At 35.5% G+C, this 27233-nt stretch overlaps 1 protein-coding gene across 1 annotated transcript; it reads right to left on the minus strand.

Annotated features, from left to right (window-relative positions):
• Positions 1 to 1868: 1868 nt before the first annotated feature.
• LOC138333142 (protein Wnt-4-like) lies at positions 1869 to 26958 on the minus strand. Its single transcript, XM_069281309.1, has 4 exons — positions 26268 to 26958; positions 7119 to 7396; positions 4530 to 4798; positions 1869 to 4344 (listed from the first exon to the last, which is right to left on the minus strand). Exons 1-4 carry the CDS (start codon positions 26339 to 26341, stop codon positions 3883 to 3885), a joined length of 1083 nt encoding a protein of 360 aa, XP_069137410.1. The 5' UTR covers positions 26342 to 26958; the 3' UTR covers positions 1869 to 3882.
• Positions 26959 to 27233: the final 275 nt, after the last annotated feature.

Here is a 27233-nt window from a genome sequence, read left to right on the forward strand (position 1 = left end):
TAGTGGTCACTTATTGTAGACATCAATACACGTGAGAGATTCCGGACATGATGGCTGACGTTGGACTGGACTCCGATTGTCCTTGTGCTAAGTAACCACAAATTGAAACGTAAACAAATCCACAGCCTAATGCTAAACGCTCTTAAATACAAACTCCAATTACCCAGAGGCAACAAACCTGATCTGATTAAAATACATGTAGTTTGATATAGAATATCATTAATCAGATATGCTTTTTAGTAAATATTGAATCGTTTAAAAGTTGACGAGATTCGTGAATGGCGTCTGGGATCCATACAGTAAAATTCTGACAATGGGGGTTTTAGCTCAGGAATTTGATCCAAAATCTTGTTGTTTTTTCATCAAACAGGACTACTTTACTCGTTGACAGATGGCGATCTAGATATCATCTGATAACTCCAGTGTATGTTGACGTTATCTCAGCTAAATATGACACCAATTCATTTTCTATGACTAAAGAAAACATATTTACACTTTAGCCGTATAAATAACAAACAGTCGGTTTTTCTTACCAGTTTGTACGACACTCTACAATCCAACCTGATACATGTTTAATCACTTCTGACAAGCAGTAAATGATCTGTCCTCGGTTTAACTTTCTGTATGACAACTATAACTCCCACCGCTGGTGTCTTCACTCGTATCATCTAGTCTAAGGAATCTGCCAACGTCAGATCAGTTATCATATTTACATAAAGTTGTACAGGTAGTGTTACATGTCGTATGTATTTTCTGAAATGACTTTTCACAAGTACTTTTCGCAATCTTCACGGTTCCGACTGGTTCAGGAAAAAACCGTCCAGACGACATGTCTAAAGATAAAAAATCAATGCAAAAATTTCTTTCTTTCTTCATATAAAATGAATTTAAAATTCGGTGGTTGTACGTCGATAAAGTTTTAAAAATCTGTTTTTTCAGAATCTTTCATCATTTTTATTCTGTACATATCTAATCAGCTTGAAGTTCGAATTATTTTTGTGATGTTGGCATATATCCTTGCATCAAACCTAGATACATTTTTGTATGTTGATATGTAGTATCAAAACCTAGTTTTTCATGCATTTCCATCAGCAGCGTGACCATTCTACTGAAAATTTGCAGCAATAAAAAATTATAGAAACATAAAACCAGACAAAATACAAGAAAATAGGACCAAATTGTTCTGAAGGGTAAGTGTTTTCCGCTTCATTAATGACACTCTTCAATATAAATCTAAGTTTCAGCGACACTTGCCAAACAAATCTAAGTTTCAGCGACACTCGTCATACAAATCTAAGTTTCAGCGACACTCGCTATACAAATCTAAGTTTCAGCGACACTCGCCATACAAATCTAAGTTTCAGCGACACTCGCCATTCAAATCTAAGTTTCAGCGACACTCGCCATACAAATCTAAGTTTCAGTGACACTCGCCATTCAAATCTAAGTTTCAGCGACACTCGCCATTCAAATCTAAGTTTCAGCGACACTCGCCATACAAATCGAAGTTTCAGTGACACTCGCCATACAAATCTAAGTTTCAGCGACACTCGCCATACAAATCTAAGTTTCAGTGACACTCGTCATACAAATCTAAGTTTCAGTGACACTCGCTATACAAATCTAAGTTTCAGCGACACTAGTCATAGAAGTCCAGGTCATATCGACACATGTCATGTAAATCAGGTCACAGCGACACACATCATACAAATCTAGGTCAAAGTGACACATACCGGAAAAATCAAGCAATCTCATATCTAGGTATTTTAAACTGTTAAATATACACATAAGGACGATTTCATGTAGATATCTTTTTATGGCATTTTAATCCATATTTCTGTGTCAATATTGAAAACGCCAACGCTTGATAAAGTTTTAACATTAGAGACGTTTTTATTGTACATTGGTTATATACAAATCGTTTATATACAGACAATATACATAGAACCAAGCACAACCCTGAATGGGCTTAAATCGGAGGACATGTGACAAGAGGAATATTCTTTCTGTTAATGACGTTAAAGAATTAAAAATGAGGTTGTTTTTTCCCCACTATATTCCTTTACTGTATAACATGAATTATCCAGTGTAGAAACTTTTTTTTTTAAACATAGAAAACGTTAATCCATATGGAGTTGGTCAATGGATATTTCTACTGGCCGAGTGGCTATGATGTCCCGACATATTAACACAAGCCCTCCACCTCTGGGTCGCGAGTTCGAATCCCACGTAGAACAGTTACCAAGTACTGACCGCCTGTCGGTGTTTTTTCTCCGGGTACTCCGGCTTTTCTCTACCAGCAAATCTGGCACGCCCTTAATGACTCTGGCTGTTAATAGGCCGGTAAACCAAATTTCTATTTTAACTTTAAACCGCGAAGAAAATAACCCGCAAATATTTCCTGTTATACAGTATCATTAACCTCAAGTACGCCCTCTTGCCGCATAAGTCCACTGAGTATAACAAATAATTTTAAGATAATAATAACATCACATATATATAGACGGACGAAAGTAGCATACAACTGTAGAAAATGTACAACTGTGATAATACCTATGCTTGCAATATAATCTGATTTTCGTGAGTTTTGAGCTGTGTCTACTTCTAAATATGTTTGAGCTGAATGTAGTTTTTCGTTGTGTTATTGTTTGATTTTTTCCCCTTATCATATGATTTTATAATATAAACTTGGTGGAAGGCATTTTCACCGTGGGGGTATATTCAGTATCATAAATACAATCCATTAAAATAATTTATGTTCAGAAGCGGAATGAGCTCTCAGGTGATAAAGAAGTCATGTGAAAATGAGTACATGTATAAGGTATAATAAATTTTGTTAATTACCGTATAACAGGCAATTTTCGCGGGGATGATATTTTCGCGATTCAGCAGGATAAACAATTGGATTGGGAAAATAATAAGTTATGGGTACATTCTGTAATTCTTTTATACACAAAAATCCCGAAAATTTTGTAAAAATGTTTTAATTCTAACTGAAAAATTTTGATCCGCGAAAATAACCGGCTAAGACCTTTTCAGTAACAGCATGGGTCGGTAGTAAAATTATCGATATAAATAAGCTTTATCCACTGATAAATATGCTTTGTTGGAAACTCAATTCGGTAACAATACTGGCAGACAAAAAATGAAAGTGATAATAATATTTCTGTACTTTCGTCATAAAGTCCTTTTTATTTACACTTTGTTAAAACTGTGTAACACAATAAATATATTAAGTGTTTTATACAGGTATATAATCTGAACACTGGTAATGGACAAACAAACAAAACAAAACACAACAGAACAGTTAGAGCACAATATCAATAGTATATAAATCTGTCCTATCGTCCCGTATTAGCGAGGATTCTTTATATATATATACAGCAGATTCTCACACGAAATCAGTTTGTGGTTTTTTTCACCACAAATTCATTTTGTCGACATCATCATAGCATGAACATTTTGTCAACAAATAACTTGCAATTGTCGACTTTTTCAATTATTTTACAACTCATTTTGTCCTTTGAGTCCTTGCACGAACACTTCACTTTAAAACCACAAGGCTCAATTGTTCATCATGGTCATGATCACGTTTATATTTCATAATTGTTGGTGTAAACAAAGTGTCATATGCAGACAACGTATCTACCGCCACAATGAAGCGTCCATATTTCCTTCTAGTCATATTTTAGGATTTTCAGAGATTCGTTACAATTGGAGATACCATGCTGTCCGACTGAAGATACCAACAAAACACATTCACTTCACTATAAATATAATTCATGTAAGATAGATAATTATATAAAACTCATGTCGTTTATATACATAATGAAGATGGCGAAAATCAGCAGGGAAACACCATTTAAGCAACTGCACATAGTGTTAATTGCAAAAATGCATCTCGACGACTCTTGAACACTTTTTACAGTCTATTCGGCAACACCAGACGAATTTACAGTGGCAGTTTTCTTTAATCTCCTTGACGATGGTGTGGTAACCACGCCCACAGCACATGAGCGTGCATCCGTCAAGGCCGTAACTGTCCTTCTTGCACTGTCGGCCACGCGTGCCCAGAGACCCGTATTTAGCGTCAGCATTACAATAATCCGGGGACTCCTCCAGATACACTAAGTCTTTTTTCGTTGGCTTTTTCATATCCTTGGTAATCCGTTTTAACTTTCTGCGTTTCTTATTAACTTTTACGAGACTTGCGCCGTCAAATTTAGCCTTCAGTTTGGCGCCTATCGTCCGGAAGCTCTTCATCTTCCGCCAACAGACCTTTACAGTACACGTTGCAGACACTCCGTGACACTTACAAAGCAGCTCCATGGACGTCTTAACCGTCTGAAAAGAAGCGGAAATTAAAAGTTAGAACAATGATTGTTTTTGTATTAAGTAAAAAATATGGATTAACCTTGATAATCTTAAAAGTGCTCTCGTGAAGATTTTATTTTGGTAATGGGGTTAAGGTGATAAATGAAATTCATTTTTGTAACATTAAATCGACGATTTACTAAAAGAGTACATACCCGTCTTCCAGCTTCATTATTCCAGAGATTCATTAATCCGGATTCATCAAGATTTTTCTCATTTGCATCAACAAATTCTTTGGAAAACTTTGCTCCGTATTTAGTATTTTCTGAGCAGCCTCCCCACTGAAAATCTTCGCCGGTCTTTCGCCACCGAAGTCGTTCGTCACATCCGCAATGGTCAAGATCCCCACGCGCACACCCGCGTGTCACACTGTACATGACTCCGGCTGACGATATTGCGTAGATGTAGGCTGTCTCCCGACTTTCTATTAAAGGAAACAATAACTGTTATTAGGAAACTGATAAATTCTTAGGAACTGAACCAGTAAAATTGCGCTTAATAAAAGTGAAAACTAATATCAATCTTGTATATAAATGATTTATTAAATATTCTTTTTCGATTCATTTTTTGCACACTTGAATGCATAGTTATCTTACCCTATCTGCATGTTTTATTATTAATGACGTTTTCTCGAAAACAGATGACGTTATACACACAAACAAATGCCGTAGCAACAATGGTCACAAGAACAGATACAATCTGGTGGAGGAAAATAAATGTCATTTTCACTCGTATTTTCAAAATCTGCAAATCATTTCAAGAATTCCTTAATCAGAAAAGTAAATTGTTATAAATATAGCATAGCAACATGAATCAGTGGGTTACAGGTCGCCCGATAGACGGAGATCCATATCCGAGAATTTCCCCTCCAATTTTGACATATGTATATAAGCGTTGTCATGATGAAGATGCTAAAGCGTTATGTCAAGATTACATATGATGCATATAAATGCCAGCATTAAATGGAATGACAGACATGATCGTCTTGGATGATAAAAGAAACGAGTGTGTTTAGTGATTTGCGCCAGTTACATAACTGAAGGATAATGCTTTCAACGATATACCTCGTCTGGTCCTGATGCTGACTGGCGAGTTGACGTGTGCACTAAGTTACACTATCACTAACACCGGGGAAATATATCGATGTAGAGCATGTGCCGTTATATGATGAATATATCATAGTTAATTTAATATCAGAACAATTACATCATCATTAGAACTACGCAACTCTCAACCTTATGTTTGGAGATGTGCCTTCATTGTAAATAAGTCATCAATTTATTCTTTGTTGCAATATAGGTTCAACCACTATTCTTGTATATATTATGATTTTTTCAAGGTCTCAAAATAACAAACTTGAAACTATGAATTTCTTTCAGAGCTACAAAGATTTACAAAAGACCCACATAAATAAAGAACATTGAAGATCTTACATTGTTTAATGCCGACCAGAATCATTGATAGCGGAAAATGGCTTCTAAACTGAACATTTGGAATGCGTTTTAGAACACAATAAACATGGATCATATGACTTGTAGAACTCAGTAAAACTTAAGACCGAACGTTTCGAAAATGACAAACGATTTAAACTGAACTAGCATTTGGGATACTTATTGCAACGCAATGCATAAGAGAACATATGACTGACAGCAAAGAAAAGTAATTAGGAATTGGCCACAGCTCGTGAAACTACAATAGTGCAGCTTTTAACCTGACCGTCGATGTTCTATCCATAGCGAACCTTTATAGAGCTAAGGACTAGTTGATTGGAGAAGTTTGTTGGCCTAAAAGTACACGAAACTCGACAAAGCCGCTCTAAACGACAGCTTGATTGATGCACATAAATGTTTGGTAGATAACGACTGCAATGCACGCGCACCTTCCTGAACTGCCGTGCTGCTCCGCGATACCCCGCGAGATCAGCCGTGGAAACGTGGCCTCGTCGCAGGGTATCACTGATCCACAGTGACACGGGATTAACAGAGATTAGTGTTTACTCGTTTTCTGAATAAATTGAATCAAACTTCTGCAAATAAAAAACGTGGTGTAAGCGGAAGTCTACATGATGCGTAAAATGCCAATGGACCGCGAATGAATGTTGATTTACGCGTAATATACGTGTAGCTTTTGAATGGAGAGACATTACTTTACCAGTAACGAGTTCTACTTCACCAACACCACATAAATTGTTATTTTTGCATATATTACTTTTGCGATTTTGCGGAACATGTGATATTTTATCCGTGAAATAATCAGAAATTGGTTAATCTTAATATTCGGATTTGTTTTACCTGTTCAATGTTATATCTTTTACTAGTATTTTCATCTGAACGCGGAGCTTTGATTAATTAAAAATCATTTTTCTTCTTTTATTAAAAATTGTGAAAATTCTTACTTATAGTAGTCTTATTGAGATTCTTTATCGCTATATCATAATGGCTACTACCTGTCAAGTCTTTCATTCGAAATTTTCTGGCCTCTACCAATCAGATTCGACATGATATAAAATTGATTTACAGATGTCAACCAATGAAACAGCTAGACCTTGAGACATTTGCCAATCAGGTTCGAGGTTGTGTAGCACGTGATAATGTACCCAATCCGGTTTTATACCAACCAATCAGATTCGAGCTTATTTAGCACTGTGATAATGTCCTAAATCAGGTTTGTTATCAATCAATCAGATTCGAGGTTATGTATCACTGTCGGTATGTAACCAATCAGATATGGTGTTGTATACTTACTGATTCGGAGAACTTTGCCGAAGACGCTTGTATTATTGTAGGTGGAACAGTTCCAGCGGCGGGCGGAGAACTGGTGTTGGCATTCTGAAATGCCCATAGAGGCTCCCTGGCTCACAATATTAATAAGACGACTCTCGTGCTCACATAGCTCCTTCTGCCGGGGTGTTAGGAAAGCTAGATTGGAACATCGTGATCCCTGATCCGATTGCTGCTCTGGAACTCTGTTCTGTGCTGCTGGCGAATGACTGGACGGAGATGAACTCAATATAGCTAGATACCTGTGGGTAAATAAAAATTGCATTAAGATATGAAGTGTTGTCTCTCTCTCGGTATAAGAATTATTAAGATTAGGCATTGTTGGTGGTAAAGGTAGCGATGATTCTTTCGTCACATTGAAAAGCATCATTGAAATAACTTATGGCTTGTTCAATATACTAGTATCTAACGTGACTTTCTTCATCTATCTAAATCTTTATGTGTTTACCCAGACAATGACTCAAAAGTAACGAAAAGAAGTTTTATTGTGATTGATGGACTATCAACAACTAAGGCCATGTAAATGGTCAACTTAGCTAGCTAGCATTGTGCGAATTCAATGCTTGGAATAGGGATAGGGAATACACATCACTAGAGATATGTGATGATTTTATTGTGTGTTTTGGGAGACTGAGGTATACTTCAAAACAACTTATTTTAGCGGGAATTTTTGTTTTAGGTTTTCTTTTCTAGGTAGCACGAATAAGTATTTTCCTCTTCATGTAAAAAAGCCCCACCCAATAACATATTACTGATAATGGGCTAATAAGTAACGAACCGTAAGGTATAAATTCTGAAAAAGCTATTGCGGGATCGTGGGTGGTGTGAAAAGCTGTTAAAACAGAGACAAGAGTAGTCGGATGGTTGATATTTATAAATCAAATTAAGGAGTAGGAACGCAAATAAAGCGTGCATAAATCACAAGAGCATTCATTATGTGACATCGTTGACGAGGAATTCAAGATGGCTACTTAGCAATGTCAGATCTTGAGATGGCGAAATCGTATGTGTACCTTATAGATTAAACTGTTTAACATTATTAAGGGCTGTTTCTGACGTTTTTTTCAGTGTAAGAAAACCACACCGATATCGCTCAACTTCAGGTCAAACAAAGCGTGGAGAAAGTTGGAGCAATATCAACAAACGAGTGTGAACTCGCGTTTACTTTGTCATTGAACACGTATATCACTGCGTATCGGCCGACATTTAATCCCGTTTATTTAAATCTTGAAATAAATTGGATTTAATTCACCAAGTACCAAGGTGCACGTAACGGTTGTAGCGGAGTGTTTAAGTTATCGTATCTCTGATTGTCTGGTCATTCTAATTCAATTATACAAAGGTGTTATCGCGTTTAAGCATTAAAATAGGAGTAGTACGTGTTCTCAGATAATTTTCTCATTTGCCTGAAAAAATTAAAGGAAAATTAACCAGTCGAACAATGATGTAAAACCTCTGATCTTAGACAATGGAACACTGATCTGATTTCGTGTGAATCGCCCAGTAAAGACCACGGGTTCGTTTTGATGTGTTGAAACGCTGAAAAGCGTGACGACTTTGACAAAACTTAACCGTATCATGTTATGTCTTACTATTTGATTCTAGCCACCGAATCGACACACACGTAGTTTATGGGCCCAAACCAGATGGCTATGGTGTGTATCAATGAGATAATTTTCACCATTCGACTTGGGGAACTTGACGAGAGCACGCCCGGTCTAGGTGTAAGACAATACTCCGTCCATGCATGACGTTCTCTGACTCTCGGCGTAACGCTATCGTGCTGCCATCAAACGCTCCTACATAGACCCCGAAACAACAGACTAAATCATGCCAATTCTATTTTGACCCATAGCAAACACCGGAAAATGGATCTTCTCCGAATCCGATAGATAAAATATACCACCTTCAAAGACAGATCAAGTTACTGGAGCGAAAAGGGTTTAGATTAAAAGAGTTCGGGATAGGTAGAGACATATATCAGTCACCGACAGTTGTTTTATTACTATAACTACAGCTGTGGGATTGTCCAACTCTTTGTGTGGTTTCGTCTTGTGTACATCTTATCTAAGTAAACACCTTGTAGTAACCTATATTCGCCGTATCTTATTTTGAGAAAAAATGAAGCACCACGAATTCATATTGGATTTAACATTTTCTTTATATAGCAGCAAGTCTTTTTTGTTTGTTTGTTATTTTTTGTTGTTATAGTGTGTATTTTTATGAATCTACCAATCTTTTTTTATGTCCAGGAACTTGCAATGAAAATGAATATATAAGGAATTACTTTAATACTTTTTTACTTCTTGCTAATCCAGCATTGTATGTGAATAAAAAAGTCGTCAAACGATTGTAAGCGGAATGCATAAAACGCTTCTGAAATCTTCAGTGAAAGAAAGATAGTCACTTGAAACTTAGATAATTATTAGGTTTTAGGTTTTAAAGCAAATTTATGTTCTCAGTAAATTGTCGTTCAGTGGCGTGCGTACCGTAAAGCAAAGGCTTGCAGAATCAATGAACGTGCAATGCCATAAATAGAACAGTACTAAAATCGCCAGTCTGGTCCTCGCAGCTTTAAAGATTCAAGCGAAGCACCATATAAAGATAACCCACACAGAAGTTGTGATACAGAACCTGTAAACAGATATACTAAATACCCTCCGCCGAGGGTTCATTGAAAACTAAATCGTTTCGGTAGCATTATATTACTTCAATTGGTCTGAACTCTAGACACACAAGAAGTAAACGCCTTTCAACAAAGGAGATAAATACAGGACGTGAAACAAAGTTAGTGAAATAAATTACAGCAATGCACATTAATTGATGACGTTGTACGCGCTTAATGAAATTGAAAGTAAAAGAGTATTTATTTCAAAGCGAAAAGTGCTAAATAAGTCAAATACACGCGTGCGCTACACAATCAAATTGGAAACCTAAGCTTTCAACAAACAAAACCTCAAAAAATAAATCAATAGCATGACAAACTGTCGATTTATTGGTGCAAATATATCAATATAAGAATATTAAATTTAATGTCAGTGCAATATGACATTCCAACGGGGAATTTCATCCAGAAATTCACGACTTTAAGTTTTAAGCAATGCAATGTTCGATCTGCTAAGGAGCAAGAGTCCTATATCATATTGGCAAGTAGCTTTGGATTTCTGAAAATGTTTATCTATATAGACAGAACGGCCAACGGCACCATATATGTCTATTCCCCGTTCTTTTTGTTTGTACAATATGCAGAATATGATTCAATGACTCAATAACATTCGAATATTTCGTATTTGAGCCAGAGTGATTTCTCTCATATAGACACAGAATTCCGATTCCTTCTGTTAAAATCCCGTTATGTAACATGTATGTATGTGACTATAACAATGTTTGTAGACGACTGGTCTGTTCGATCAAACGTCTGTTGACTTGACCTGTACTCCGCTAATCCCATTATTGGACATGTGTCTACGACAAAGCCATCGGATGTGTATATTTCCTTCTAGATAAATTCATTAAACAGTATATATGGACTAAAGGCTAAGCCGTTAAAACAACGTTTAGGGGATTAACAAAGCACAATATTACCCAGGCTAGGCTGACAGAGAAACACGAATCTATTCTCGAGATAAAACACTGAAATGCCCTACATAGATAAGTGGTCTTAAAAACGAAAGCTGATTACAAGATCGGAAAAGAACATCAAACTGCTTGGTTCGCGTCATTTAAATAAGATTTGAGTACAATTGATCTTTTACCTCCATGTAAAAAGAGTTCTTCACGTATTCCAATAGCGTCCTCTTGACCTCCTAGTTTGTTTTTGATCTCCGTTTGAATGGGTAGAGTAGGGCTTTTCGTTTGGAGAGGTCTTAAGTTTAAAGTTATTTTACGTGGCTTTGAATAACTTTGGGTACTTTCTGTACGATAACGCCAAGCTGTTAAGATATCTTCGTATTCATACAGTCATTGCAATGTCGGTGTGATTTCTATTTAATTAACGGGTAAAGTCAGAAAAGTCCTGACTGATATTGAACAAATACAAGAGGGTGTTAATTCGTAATGGGAAACAAATATAACAAGAAAGAACTATGAGATACTTATGTGACTAGTATGGGTCAAGTATGTCTGATCAGGACTTGAAATCTTTTAGTATTTGTAGACAGGATGTGTCCAAAATGTAGTTAAAAGTTTAATATATACCTTTAAGAATAGAAAAGCAAAACAAATCATTTTGGTTTTCCAAAAGTAATTGTAGATTAGACAATCCATATGGCTATTTGATCAATGGAGGACTTGAATTTTTGTTTCTTGTGGAGTAGAAAGTAGGGAAATCCTTGCTTCTTTATTGATATTTTACTAAGACAAGTAAAACCTTTTGGTCATCACAATGTGAAGTATACGTTACATATATGTGGGAATATTGGATGACTGACTAGTTAGAAAATAGTTTCTGTTTTCAATACGGGTTGGTTGTTATTAGATCATAACTGGGAAATAGCATTGACCAACTGTATTAGAATTATATCCCTATATGTGTAACTGTTGCCATCGGAATATCAGAGCGGACATAAATTACAAGGTTTCAGACATACGGTAGACCAGACATTGACAGCTATCGTAGTATTGAATAGATGGAACTGGACTTTTTTTCAAAACAATATTAGCTATGGACACTTAACATACGGAAGTTACAACTCTAAAAACATTTGTGACATCAGACGCTGTACCTAAGGCATTTATAACGATGAGATTATCGGATGGTCGACAATGTGGGACATCAGACTCTAGGCCAAAGACATTTATAAACCATGAGATTATCGGATGGTCGGCTATGTGGAACCTTGGGTTCTAGTAATAAGACATGGTATGTATGGCCACTTATAACATTATAACCTAATTCTCCCTCGACTGTTGCCCCTGGCTTATCAATATCGACCTAGCCTAAACAAGAGTCCCCGTAATAGTTATTCATGTGATCCCGTTAGTTCCGTCTAAGGAGTTTTACAGCATCAGACTCTGGACCTATACATCTGTGTGTAATTTAGTGTAAAAGTGGGTATATTCGCGAGTGTTTAATTTGGCGATATGTAAGCGCAAATATTTCGCGATTCTTTTCGCGATAAATACGACTGTCAACTTTTTGGATACTGACTTCCTATTATCAATCACCATACGGTAAGTTAACAGGTTGAATATGCTCAAAATAAAATCTGTGTTTATTTATTGTATTTGTCTCCGTTGCCATATAGATCATGCTTATACGACAAAACGCTCGTTAAAATATATATTCTGGTTTCGTTTACTCGTTTTTTACAGCTTTATTTCTGATTGAGTTTATCCAACATGTTATGTTGTTACTTAAACGTTTACTCGTATTTTATTTTCATTTTTTTCATGATTTATTTTTATGTTGATCGTTGCCTATGTTAACAGTAAATCGTATTTTATTTTCTTCAGATTTTTTCTTTTTTTTATGGAGATCGTTGCCTGTGTTAACAGTTAATGGTATTTTCTTTTCTTTAATTTTTTCTATTTTTATGGTGATCGTTGCCTATGTTAACAGTTACTCGTTTTTTCTCCTTAGTTCCTTGTTTTTGTTGTAAATATTCTCTGCCTTATGTTCACGCTGTGTTACCTTAAACCTCTGATGTCCTATCCAATCAAGCCAGCCAACCGGAAGTGCTAATTCAGTTTGACATTTATCGTGTACTTGCACCTGCAAATTTTCTCCAGCACAGAGAGAATAGACTCCTTTTTTACAAAACGATTTCCAAATCGAAAACATCATGTGCATTTTTAAGTCTATAAAATAAAAAGCAAGTGTTTTATTAGAGAGAGGTATGTTTTCCATTAAATCTTGAAAACTACAGTCATATTTATTGTAACAGTGCATTTGCACTTTGATAGTGTGCATAACGTCGAAATTTGTAATATTTTTAAAATGCTGACCGACATTAATAAATGAATACTGTTTAATATGAAATTTTCGTTGTATAGAAATGTCAGTTGTTTTGGCGGTCGCTATGGCAACACCAATATAAAAACAACGGATGATATCTAAGCATCATTATCATTGTTGTTCCATCGGCTAACCACGAAAATTTCAACCAACAAAATGATCTGAAAGCTCCAAACCACAAAGAAAATACCCACGAAAAAAATATGTTGAAAATATAGCAATACTAAACAATCAACGTATTCTTTAATTTATTATTGTTTAAATAGTATTTCTAAATACTTTTTATCAAAGTTTTTTTAAAAAAAAACATGGAGTAAGTAAAGGATGATATGACTATGATACAGATATAGACGAAATATATCCAGAAATTTTATGTCTCCTAAGTTGGTCATGACAAACAATAGTCAATTACGGTTGATCCTACCAATATTTTTCTGTGGACCATAATTGTGATGCTCTGTTTTGTTTCGTTAAGGATTCATTCAGTTTCTGTTTTCCTAACTTCTATATCTAATCATTGGGACAGATCGCACGAGCCCCGATAATTGTTGTTCACGATAAAGCCTATCGACGCCATCTTGTTTCGTGGATTGAAATTCACTAGCTAACACAATGCTATTTGACGGTGCCGCTTATTTTATCCCAAACTGAATTTTCTTTATAGAAGATCGTGAAAATGTTTACACGGCGTTAACCAGAAATCGAATCCCGAATAAATTCTCCGAAAAACGGAAAAGTAATTTCCGTTCGTCTGTTTATCCAGTGGAAAAGTATCTTGAATGGACCATGTGGCGATCTGTTAGCAATGACAAACAGCATCGTCACAATACAACTCTAGTTTTTCTAAGGAAACAAGATGACCCCCGAAAATTGGTAATGATTAAAGATAAATAAGATAAAAAAATGTATCACAATGAAAACAAATGAAGTAAAGAACACGTGCATAAAGTTTCACTAACTAAAGGGTAACTAAGCAATTCACCAAACTATTGAATGGTAACGTTATGCAACCCGTAACTGAAATAGATTTGTTTGGGTTTGTTTCGCAAGATAGTTCCAATAGGCGTATGAACAAATAAATTGCCAGTGATCGAACGCACCCAGGCGCACTCGATTGGGATGCTATCCAAATCAGGCGCGGCAGAGTTAATGCTGAAAGTGTTACGTCAGGTTATCAAGAACCTGCCAACACAAATAATTGACCTCTAGTTATCGATGACCTTGAACAACAGATAACGGTTTACAGTTTAAATAATTATGTAGTCATTCATGTACTCCAGACCCCTCTACTATCATTGGGAGGAATAGTTTTAAGGTGACTTCGGTCATAAATACCCTCAACACTAAGATAGCGGATGTTAAATGATGATATGAAAGCAAACTTTGCTCAGCGCGTTCCCTTGAAATGATTCTGACATAATTGCAATTGGCCATTAACTCTGTATGTCAAGATTGAATAAGAATGAAATTGGGAGAGTTCCGTTTCAAAATTAAACGTTATCACAGGCAAATACAAGAGTGTCAATTTCCAATATCACCCATGAAATAAGATATACATGTAGGTGTGTTTGCTTTCAAACATTTGAAATTATTTACACTTCCAGAATCAGGAATGTTTTCTTTGGTAGTCCTGCCCACATAAAAAGCGTTGTGATATTATATTTCATAAGTTTTTTTTTTTCAAAATAATTCCAACATTATGTTCCATGTCTTAGAGAAATATTTCCCATAATGAAAAAGACGGCAATATACTCAAAATTAGATAACAAAATACCAAACAATTATGAAAACAGAAAAAAAAATTCGTTCGGTCGTTGCTATGGAGACTTTGAGGGCAGCTGTCCGCCACTGGTACTCAGACGAGACATTCCAGAGTCTACCATGCGTTTGCAACCTATCGTTTTGTGTCGTGACGCCACGTCAAAGCATGGACAGAATGTCTCGATGATATATCGGATTCCAAATATGGTGAAGCACTTCGTCCAAGAATTCCATGATTAGGATGAAATCTTTCATGACCCATAAACTGTCGCGAATATAATCACTTAATTATCTTACATCATGATTGTTCAATCCCGACACCAGTGAAACATTCTTACATCCGGGACTGGTTGGTCACAGTTGATGCGTGGCGGCTTCTTCATGAGAAACTTTCGTGACGGAACATCACGAGGCGGATTCGAGGCCGGGAATCAAATAGCTGCACGGAAACTTTGGGGGGTCTTGGACAATGCTATTTGATAGTCTTGTAAAAACTTATTGTTTTGTTGATGATATACGACAATTCTCGTGTGACGCATACAGAGACGTTCTCAAAAACATTAGTGGACTTAAGTAACTTTGAAATTGATTATATCGTTCTATAACGTTTCATTGGCAAATTATTTTTCTTACATTAGCCGTGCCTCGATATACATTGTACTATTAAGTAATCGGCCATTCCTCATTTTACTTTTCCCATTTAACACAAACTTACATGACATGATACCATAGCTTAATGTTCCTCAAATTGAAAAAACAACAAATTCTTAGATTAACTCAAACAATATCTTGTTAGAATGAATAATGACCAATCGATATTTACATACAATGACCTTTAATCACAACATGTTTGCTATCAAATGTTCATATTACATCACGTAAGAATTCATGCTATCCGACCATATGGGCGATAAGAAAAGTATCGCCACCAGATGCAACATCAAAATTCCAATTCAAGTTTCTAGTTCCGATGCTTTTGATTAAAGACTGACTAGGAAGGAATCTATGGATTTATTTATAGGCGTGCATCGGAAGGCCTCTATAATTATCTAGTCAGAAAGGTGGGTCCTGATACAGTTCGTATCCTGGATGGCGTTAGCCGGACGCTTTAGTTACCATAGTAACGAGAAGTAGACATAATTGGTCTATTTTAGGATTTTTGTATTGCGATCGAGTTTGCTTTAACCTTTTTTGTGTTGGTGTAAACATGATTCAAATGTTTCACAGTATCTTATCATTTCGCGGTTTTAAAGTCGTCACCTAAACAGCTTCTATTGGGGGTGAGCGTCCATGTAAGAATGATATATGGGCTTCATTCCTGACATAGGCAAATATTTGTTTGTGATAGTTTAGAATGTACGAGGTATAGCACCATAAACTTATTATGCAGAGAGAAATCCAAGCTTTAGCAACATTTATCCAAGTTATAAACTATAAACACACAACAAAAACATATAAGAAACCGAGAATTGTAACCAGCAGAAAACGAAAAATGAAATCCCGTGGAAAAATAAGTTCGTTGAAAAATAATAAAACAGATCAAAATGAACAGTAGTAATAACCTCAAAAGATTTGGAGATCATGAAATAATAGCATTACTAACCCAGGCTTAGCTACAACAAAATAAACCGGAACTGCTAAGTCGGTTACTATTTGAAACATCTGACAAATTCAATATTGCTGATAACTCAGACAAATTAATACGTTGCTATGCGCTAGGAATCCTTCGGATTGTGGAAGAATCTTTCGACTTAAGACAAATAGTATACAGTTTACGAGGGCACCAAACGGTACACGTTTGGAGAACAGTTCTAGATGCAGGCCTGTCACTGGTCTGTGGTGCTCGCTGTAAATATGTCGACCTTATCGTTGTGTCTTTATCAGGCTACATATTTTCTCGTTAGTCAGATAAAATATGCTGTTGTTATGATAGGTCACGTGTCCAAGGGTATTTTGTTGTATTCACCACGGTGTTAACTACCGCCAAAATACCGCCATTCTCTAGGGTGATACAATTTATATATTAACCTCTAATATTACCACTACATCATATGTTTTCATTAATTTGTGTTTATCAAAACTTTATTATCTTCAATAACGGGAGACGATATACTGAGTAGTTTGAATTTTTTTTAAATCATCATAACACAAAAATGCAAGATCAGCTCAAGGCTCCGTATATGTAACAAATAGTTCAAATAAATGAAAACGAATTTCAAATTTAAGGGCCGATGTCAGTTTAAAACAAATTATGACAGGAATAGATCATACAAAATTACCACTGAACAGTCATGTCATGGCTTGTTTAATTTAACAAATTATAACTCGAACCAGGCTCGTTTTTCATTAAGTCATTAATGTAATTACTACACGTGTGGATTGGAGCTGCTTTCTAAAATACTTAAAACATAATCATTTTTTATGATAACACACGAAGAGCAAGAACATTGCTGGTAGGCCGCTCAGTTCATTAGGGTCAGTGTAAGATGTGAAAGAATAGCATTTTAAGTTGTTCTAGACATTTCCAATGAGGCATTTGGGCTTTTGACATTTTAAGAAGAATTTCAGTTTTGGACAATCCCAGCACAATACTCTATCTTTAGACAGTTTCCATTGAGAAATTTAGGCTCGAGATAACTCAAATGATATTTTTAGGCTGTAGATAACTCAAGTGAGTTTTAAACTCAATTTAACTCCTTTGAGTTTAAGGCTCTAGATAATTCAATTAAGAACCCTGGTCTCTAGACAACTTCAATAAGATTTTAGCCTCTGGAAAACTCAAAACGCACCAACTTCGGTATGATTTTTAGGCTCTATGCTACATCAGTGAGAATTCAAAGCACTAGACAACTTTAGTCATATGTTTTGGTTCGAGATAACTCCATTGAGTTTTAGGCTTCGGACAACTCTAATGAGACATTTATGTTCCTCGACAACACCAGTAATAAAAATATCATTTAGATACCAAACATTTCCAACAAAATACTTGGGCTCATGGTTTAGTTTCGAAATTGAGAAGGTCAAACAAATTGCGTTCAAGACCAATGACCGACTATTTCCTCTCCCTACGAGTAAAATACTTCAAGTATGGGATTTCTTCGGGCCACTGTTTTCGGGATGGCTTACTTTGTGTTGTTGGAAGGGTGGTGCGTGTTGTTGGTGCTGACACAGTGCTTATGTAGGGGTATATATCAGTCTGTCTCTCCTCCTTGGCAGACTCGTAGTGTACAGGCTAAGTACCAGTCTAAAGCAGACACGAGGGATATTTGTTTTCCTTAATTAGGCACACGTCAACTTTGAAAAGTTACTTTCTCCACTTTCATACAACGCTTCTGCTTTCTACAGTATTCCTTCTGTCGTTCAGACACCTTGAGGATAACATAAAACACCAGTGTCCGTTCTAAATTCCCATCAATAATTTTAAACGAAAGTTTACAAGTTATTATCTGATGTTTACATTTTTCTGGTTGTACACGTGAGAGTTGTGATAAAGGAGACTTTGTAAACAACTCTTTTCTATCTAGGAGAGAGAAGTTTATAAAATCGGGCGGTGATCAGATATTATTGCAATTGGATTGTGAATTTTATCAATTTCTATTCACTGGATATTTTGATAAGACATTATAGCATAGATAAGCGCCGTCTTTCCAGAATTAAACATGCCATTGTATTGGGAAAAATATTTTCTATTTAGACTAGGTTCTCATCAGACGTAAATTACCCGAAATTTCTGATTTTCTTCGTTCTCTAATTCCATTATCCATGCTTTAGAATATATATTATTTGCAGCTTTCTTTGTCTGACCTTTTTGACGCCCAATCTCAGTAAGTCTCAAAGTATTTTCTGAACCTCTTCACAGTTCTGTATCCCCTTTCCTCGTTCCTTTTGTCTTGATAACCGATCCCTTATTTCCTTTCCCGTCCATACTCTTTTTCCCTTTAATCTTCGTCAATTAAGTTTTTCGTATCTATTATCATTTGAATATTTTGTCCTTTTGACTTTTGAGCCAATTTTTACCCAACCATTTATTCCTAAGTTTCCCTTCACCGCCCCCCTCCCCGCTCCGTTAATCACCAGCCAGTTTATCACATAACCCATAACTTGTTACGAAGGAGAGACAACATGTTTATGAGTTTTAATGTAACTTTGACAAAAACTACCTCAGTGGTATCTTACAAGTTTTCAGCGTTTGTTATTCAAGAAGTGATTTAAGCGTTTCTGACAGAAATTTATTTGAATGTTTACTTTTTAAGTGATAATTGCCTCCGAGTGCATTAGTGTATAGGTGGTTTATGCCAAGAATGATTCAAAACTCTAAACTATGTGGCGCTGCTCTTTTTTTAATTCAACTTATCATTTTTTCGAACAGCGATATTTATATGCTTGTTCCATGTTGAATGCACTGAATGGTTCTACGTCGATGAGGCAGTGAGTCTATCTCAAGTTACGGTGGCGGGAATATTACGTAATATTCGCTCATTAGAGCGTGCGCGCGTGCATCAAAAAGGCCAAATTTTATCTATCTTCTGTCTGTTTTCGCGAAATGTTGAAATAAAACACTTGGAATAAAATAACTAGAGCTAATTTCCAGTGTGTTTTTCTGATTGTAACATAGGCATATACTCAATTGCTTCACTTAGAATTGACTGTTTTATCTGGCTTTAAAAAACTTTGAAAATAAACAGACGAACTGAAAGCGTTTTAAATAACCTTTTATGTTTAAATCAAACTACATGCACAATTTGAAGAGCATCCACTTTTTTCTTATTCGCGTTCTTTCGGATCCAACCTGCTCTGACAAAACGTTCAATCAAATTCCATTGACCTTTCACTCGCTATCATCGTCAAACTATTTCGAAAAGGCGGCGGAATCTCTAGTAGAATGCGCGCTGTTATTTGGACCCATTGACGGGAATCGTTTGAAGATCGCACGAGTACCTACCGCAAATAGGAACGAATGGGACTTGGGCATACTCGACAACCGAGTCTATTGAACGCGTCCTGAGAACAAATTTACTTTTGATAAGCCCATCTTATGATCATTTAAGATTTATTTTGATATAAAGGACATATCACAAACTTGATATCCTATCAACATCACATCTTTGGGGTTTGGTTTGGGCCGTGACGATCGGTGGCACACAGAGCCGGGAGGGTTAGCGTTATCGCCGAATAAGACTTCCGAATAGCTATATCAAACTTTGCCGACTTTTATTCACTTTTTCAATTGAGTGAGACTTTTACTGCTTGTTGGGCTGATCTGTTAAATCTCTACCGCGTGGATCGATATGTACATCAAACATTTTCTTTATCTTTCTCTCGTCTCCATATCTCTGTTAACCCATTCATCCCCGAAATTTCATAATAGACCGGTCAAGTCATTGACTTAGAAGAGTCTAAATGCGTCGTCAGGGACGGATGTGTTGAGTGAAACTTTTCTTTTAGTTCTAATCCAAGAACGAAAACCTTACAAGTTAAGGAGTCGTGGTCGGTTTGTTTAAAACTAATTATGGACGGAGATTTCCTGAATTCTTATAGATTGTTCTCATCTTCTGTGTGGTCCAAATCTGTTTCCCTAGATTGCTTTCAAATGTTGAGTTAAGATCAGAAAATAAAAAATGGCCGAATAATTAAGGCACTTTCACATAATCACGATGCCAATGCCACCTAAGAGAGTTTTCATTGAGACATTTCTACCTATGGAAGAAATCAAATCTCTGAAACGCATTGTTAGATCTGGAATTGGAAAATGTTTTGAAGTTTTCTTATTCCCTTTATGTATATCATTCCAGCACATCTGATTTGTTGTAACAAGCGGTCACTTACAATATGAAATAGAATGCCCAGTGTGCTCTTCAATCACAACAATTGCTACCGACTACCCAGCGAAAATTTAAATTGGCTAATTACAAAACTTTAATAATTTCTACGTACACGAGGATAAAAGATTTTAAAGATACGCTGGTCAATTTAGGTAATTGTGATTTCCATGTATAAATAGATCCCTTACATCTACCCTTTGTACTTGTTGAAACTTTTTTCCGCTAAATTCAATATCAAACGTTTAACTTGCGGCTACAGCGAGAAACTAAGGCCAGACCTTTGAGTTTCCATAATAAAACATGGTCTGGTGGTAATTGAAAAATGGTCGTGTTGAAAGCTATAATTGGGTTTAAAGCAGAAAGCATGTTGTAACCTGGGGCATTTGTTTCTTATTGGCTACTAAGTTAAAACCTGCCCCAACAAATGGACGACTAAGTTAGATTTCCTCTCGAGGTAGCCGCCCTATACACGGGTCAGATACGACGGGAAGGGAAAGAAGGGGGGGTCACAATTAACAAATCTTTATTTACCGTTGGCCTAACTGCAAAAAAAAATATATATACAAACTTTTCGCGAAATTTATCTAATAGTACAGAACAGACATAATAGTATACATTTAAAGACTAAAAGATAATTTCTTAATAGTGATTATTATGTTCTTGAGAATGAAATATTTTGTTATTACTTAGAAAAAGGATTTATAAGTGATCTAGACATCTTTGAAATATAGATTGACATATTATATTGTTTGTTTGCACAAAAAAACATTTGGCTAACCTTTGAAGCTATCATATACTATTAAGTTCAATAACTCTAAAACTTGAAAAGGGCACATGGGGGATGCGGGTTACAGACACAAATACAGCCCCTATACGGTATCGGAATTAAGGGTTTCTTGTTGCTTTCACGACAAAGAGCAGGAATGATGTGGGATAGAGCTAAAGAACAAAATAGGGTTTATTAGATTTTTTTTTTTTTTTTTTACATTTCAAGAGGGCTTAGACTAAGGATATAAAAGATTTTGTTTTGTGCTTTTATGAACAGTTTTGTCCAGCAATATATGTGATCAAATTATAAGGATAAAGATTATAAAGGATTATTAATTCTGCAAATTATGCCAAGAACAAATTCTTCTTTTTTTACGTAAACCTATATCACTTTGTCTGCTGTTTCGTAAAAACCTCCTCATTCTATTTAATGACTTCATTGTTCTCCGGTGTAGGTGGAGTCCAATTCAGTTAGAAACATTTATAAAAGTCAACAAATAAGAGTATAAAACATGTGCTGAAGAAATCTTAAGACCCGCCCATGTGAACTTATCATTTCTTTAGTTCGTTAGAAGTCATCTACAAAACTTTTATACGCTTGTGTATAATATCAGAAATAGTTTTTATAAGATTTTTTTAAAGATGTTTTTTTCTCCATTTCCATTGTGTACATATCTGCTTTTTTTATTTTTAAACTATTTCAAAACACGAGTTAAAGCCTAGGTGATAAATTCTACACCACCGTGAGGTGTAAATGATATTTATATAGCGCGTTAAATATGCAGCATGTTTGAGCAACGACCATACGCCATGGAAGTGTGGAGTTTAAAGAACAGAACAATACCAAACTCGTGAACAATTACTCAATATGCATCCAAAGCCAATAATATTGATTCTGTCGGCTATATATGTAGACTGGCATGTTTTATTTACGCCTGACATTCGCCTGAAATCTCACCAAATCTTACGTCGGCACGAGGTGACGGAACACAATGACCCTCCCACGGTCAGATTTGCACGGTTCATTGATCACCTTGACCCCGCGGGGTGTTTAGTCACGGGTCACTAGGTACATTGGTATTTAATTATACTTTGAAAAGATGAAAGGAATTATCTATTGTTCATCTATCTTTAAAGGTATACCCACCTAAATGCAAAGGTGTAACTTTTTACTTTTTAAGTGTCTACAACAAACAGTTCAGCGCTATACTATTTACGACCGGTGATTTAATTACCTGTAATTATAATTCAGTACTTTCATGTAGGTAGATTATATGATATGATTTTTGTCCTGGGGCTTTGGTCTTTAACACCTTTAGGGCAAAATCACCGTGAGAAAACGACAAATATTGATACAAAGTGCCCGTATCCGCGGGCTCCAACATGAACATAGCACAAGCATTATCACCCTTGTTTTTCAATAAATCATAAACATGACGGTTATACAATATCGCGTCGACAAAATCATCACTTCAAAGTGTGAGCAGATCACAGGGGCTGTCATCGGCAAACATAGGAACATGTCTCAAATATAATTTATTACCTTCATTCAATTTGTGATAAATGTTCATTTCAACATGTAGATTTTATGATTTATTGTCTTTTTTTCAATTTTTGGTAAATATTTGTTCTCAACAGAATAGATCACTACATCAAAGGATTTATTATTTTTTATGTTGACTGTTGAGAAATACATTTGATACAACTTAGACGAGAATTTCTTTGGTATAAAGCAGAAACACATTTATCTATCCGAAGCCTGTTTTTCTGTCACAATCTAATATATCCGGTTTTCGGTAACTTGTTTTATCAATAACATTTTTCAAGGTTACGAAAAATTAGAACTATGAATCTATATTTCAATTATGAAAGCAAATCAAATCCCAATGATTATTCATTCAATTTTCAAAAAAATTAGGAAGTTAATCAAAGCTTAAAAACGAAATTACTTACAGATTTTGTCAATTTCTGGATTTAATTCTACCACAAGGGTAATTACCACCCTCTGTACATCCCCACAGGATCCAGAAAAAAGTATATGGGGCAGAACTAAAGCGCCATTACTGGAGGTCAAGGGTCATTGGAATTCTTGGGGAAGTGCAAGACTACAAAGTGATGGTTTTGCCTAATTAGTTCGCGAGAAACCCCAGACCGACATTTATAAGGTGATAATATAGAGATGATCGTCTAGGGTCGGGTCTCCGTAACCACACATGGATGTACCGACATGATAAAACATTACACTGTTAAATGGTTCGGATACCAATAAATCAGGTTGCGTAAGGAATCTCATTAAGAAGTGTGGTATTTAGGATCACTGTTGTTTGTCAAGATCGAAAACCTTGATAGTGTGATCGCTTCATATAGAAGTATCTTAATTCTTTCATGTTCCTTAGTTTGTAGCACAAGGCTACATTTGCTTTGATTTACATTAAATACCACCATCGACTTTTTGCATAGTCTAGATTCATTGTAACAGAAAGAAACATTGATTTGCTTAAAAGTGCTTTTAATGCCACCAGCGACTTTTTTCATACTCATGATTTCATTATAACACGATTTTTTTATATATATTTTTTTTAATTTCAGCAGCGACTTTCTTCATACTCCTGAATTTATTGCGATGGGAAGATGCAAATTTACAACTGTGTTGAAGATTGAGAGCACTCATCATCGTTTTATTTTTTTTGCTTACCCGAGATTTTATGCCTACAACTGTTAATAAAAGCTTCTGATGTTTCCCATTTTATGAATGAAAACTGACAGGGAACGTAACTTCAACACGCGCTAAAATTATTCTAACTCTTTTTCATGGAGGTAAAATTAGTCAGTGGTACGGGAATCTTTAATTTGGTGGACGTTTTTTGGCCCAGGTAAACATCACAAGTAATTTATACCAGTGGCCCATACTAGAACGTGTTCATGCATAATCTCTTCGTTAAAATCTCAATCGTTGTACATTTCAAACATGTGAAAAATCTTAAAACGTCTCTTCAGGTCACCGAGATCCTATGCGTCAAAGTGTAAATTACGAATTTAATCTCTGAAAAAATAGAAGGGACAAAAGTACCTCAAATCGTGAATACTAACACTGATATCTATCTTGCATTTAACATGGAATTTAACAATATATCCGTCATTTAGTGCAAAGAACTGTTTCTAAAAGGTTTCGAGTTTTAAAACATTTTCGGTATATACTTAATGAGTATCGTTATAACGGTCGACGCTGATATAGATATGATTTATCATGATCGTAAGATATCGGGGTAACGTTTATTTTCTACACTGCAGTTGGGCCGAAGGAGAAACGACGTGTGATCGATTGCAGTATGGCGTGGTCTGGCGGTAGATCTTAATATATCTATAAAACGATTCCTTGAGGTATCAATCACTCCAAAGGAAATAAAAAATGGTGTAAAATATCTGTCATGTTACGCTTAGTACTACATTGTCATATGGAGTATCTTAGTAGGGATCGGTAGAATACTGCAAACGTTTAACAACGACCACACCCAAGTGTCATATATCCTCACCCCCAGACACATGTATACACTTATCGCATTGCGGCTTGTGTTTTTAAATATATTACTAAGATTGATTATTGATTTTTATCTTCAAGCATTTTGGAACGATGAGTTAATATGAGATATAAAATATACAGAGATAATGTAACAATTTGATAAGTTTCGTTTTCCTTTAGGCTTAACGAACATGTGAATTAAGTTGGAATTGTTATGAAAAAGTCTCGGAACGAATATTGTTTTTTTGAATTTAAATACAGAATGTCATTTTTGCTGATTATACAACGAAACACGAAAAATGGAGAACATGTAGAAAAAATATAAGCTTCATAACTTTTTCCAATTAAGATTGTTCCATATGATTGTTTCATGTTTTCAAAACAATAGCAGACAAGCATTTTTTTCAGTGAGGAGGTATTTTAGTGGACACAACATATATCTGTTTTATAATAAAGCTTTCTGGACCAGTAGATGATACAGAAGCCCTCATCCATTATACTAACCATCAAAGGAAAAGTTAGCACGTGTGTCGGCGGTAGGTTTATCCCCCTCCCCATCCTTTTTACCGATATATTCAATTTTGTTTCAGACAAAACACATTACCATGTAACTTATCTTATGGTTTAAGTACGCACAGGTGTTCAAACCAAAATTGTGTTGTTTCAATACTTAATACCGACTGTTTTAGTTGTATTGAAAATTAGTAAAAACTTAATATGTTTATTAAGAGTATTACGTGTATATAATAGAGATTTATATCATTATAATGATTTTAATATTTTATGTTAAAAACAAATTGATATGCGTTTGTATTTAAAAATCAAAATAAAGCAGATTTCGTAATCCCAAGGGACATAAATTCTACAAGATGCTATTCATATTTAAGGTAAACTTCAGTATATTCAATCTCGTATCCCTATTTATGCAATGCCTCTAACTTTGGAAGTAACTCATTTTAATGATAATATTGCTTTCTGAGGAACCCCGATCTCAGTAATTTATACTTAAAGCTGGTTTCTTAAATTGTAATAGTGGAATGACACTTATGTTATATTTATACCTTTCTCGCTTGAATTTGTATCATAAAAGTTTTCATGGCGTATTTATAAGATGCAACATGATATGATAAAGTTGGGTAAGTCTCAATAATTAAAATAAGCCAACGTTTTATAACAACGAAGTTAGTATCAAACATGTTAATATCAAGTTTTTTAATAGCAAAGTTATGTGAACGAAAATCAAATGGAATAAAAAGAATGTCTATAACAGCAGAAGTTGTACTTACCACCAAGATGCGTGAACATTTTGCAGAATGCACACCAATACAATAGAGATGTAAAGTCTCGTTGAACTGCCCATTATATAAATCTTCTCAAGTTTCTGCCGAAATAATACATCAATCCTGGGAATTAGACATTCCGGATCCACTAGTCCGTCTTATTTCTTTCCATGTTACACATCCGAGTAAACTTTCATTTTCAACAAAAAAATATAATAAAAACAAAACAAACGAAAAAACTTTCACAAATGTGCACTGAAATATCCAGGAAAATTCACTTTCTTCAAACTCGTTTTTCTTCGAAAATCTCACGTTGTTGATAGAAGGAATGCGTTTCAATAATTGCTAGTGTCTATATGTCAGCTAGCAGAGATACTCGGTCACTCTTTTGAATATATTGCTGCGAGCCAATGTAAACAGTAAGAATACAACATGCAGTGTGAATGCCTTTTCGCGGTCAGACCTATACTAGACACTCTGAGCGTTATTAGCACACTTTCACAGATACGTTTTCTTCTGTCCTTAAGCCTTAACGTAGTACCGTTTGAATCATGCTACCAACAACATGCCCTCAAACTAAAAAGCTATTTGTCTTTTTCGGCGTTTGCTGATCGCTGATTGGTCGAGCGCTTTCACACGACACCTCCACAACGCGCTGACTTACCACGCTGTGTTTTCATTAAATTTTCTCCCCTTGTGGATCAATTATATACAATAAATGAAAATAGGCAAAGTGCCCGTTTAAAATGACCTATGCTTTCATGTGTTATCAATCCACTGTAGGCGAATGGAGTGTGTTCACAACCAGTATCAGATAATGCTATTGTATGGCTACTACTTTTTAATCTTATGCAAAATAAACATTACGCTGCCATGCCGAAAGAAAAATGTCGAGGATTGTTCGTTTTATAAAGGTCCCCGTGTCAACAACATTAATACGATAACACATATATTTTATCGGTATGAAAAAAA

This window comes from Argopecten irradians, chromosome 10, assembly GCF_041381155.1.
Source record: "Argopecten irradians isolate NY chromosome 10, Ai_NY, whole genome shotgun sequence".
NCBI classification, from domain to species: Eukaryota; Metazoa; Mollusca; class Bivalvia; order Pectinida; family Pectinidae; genus Argopecten; species Argopecten irradians.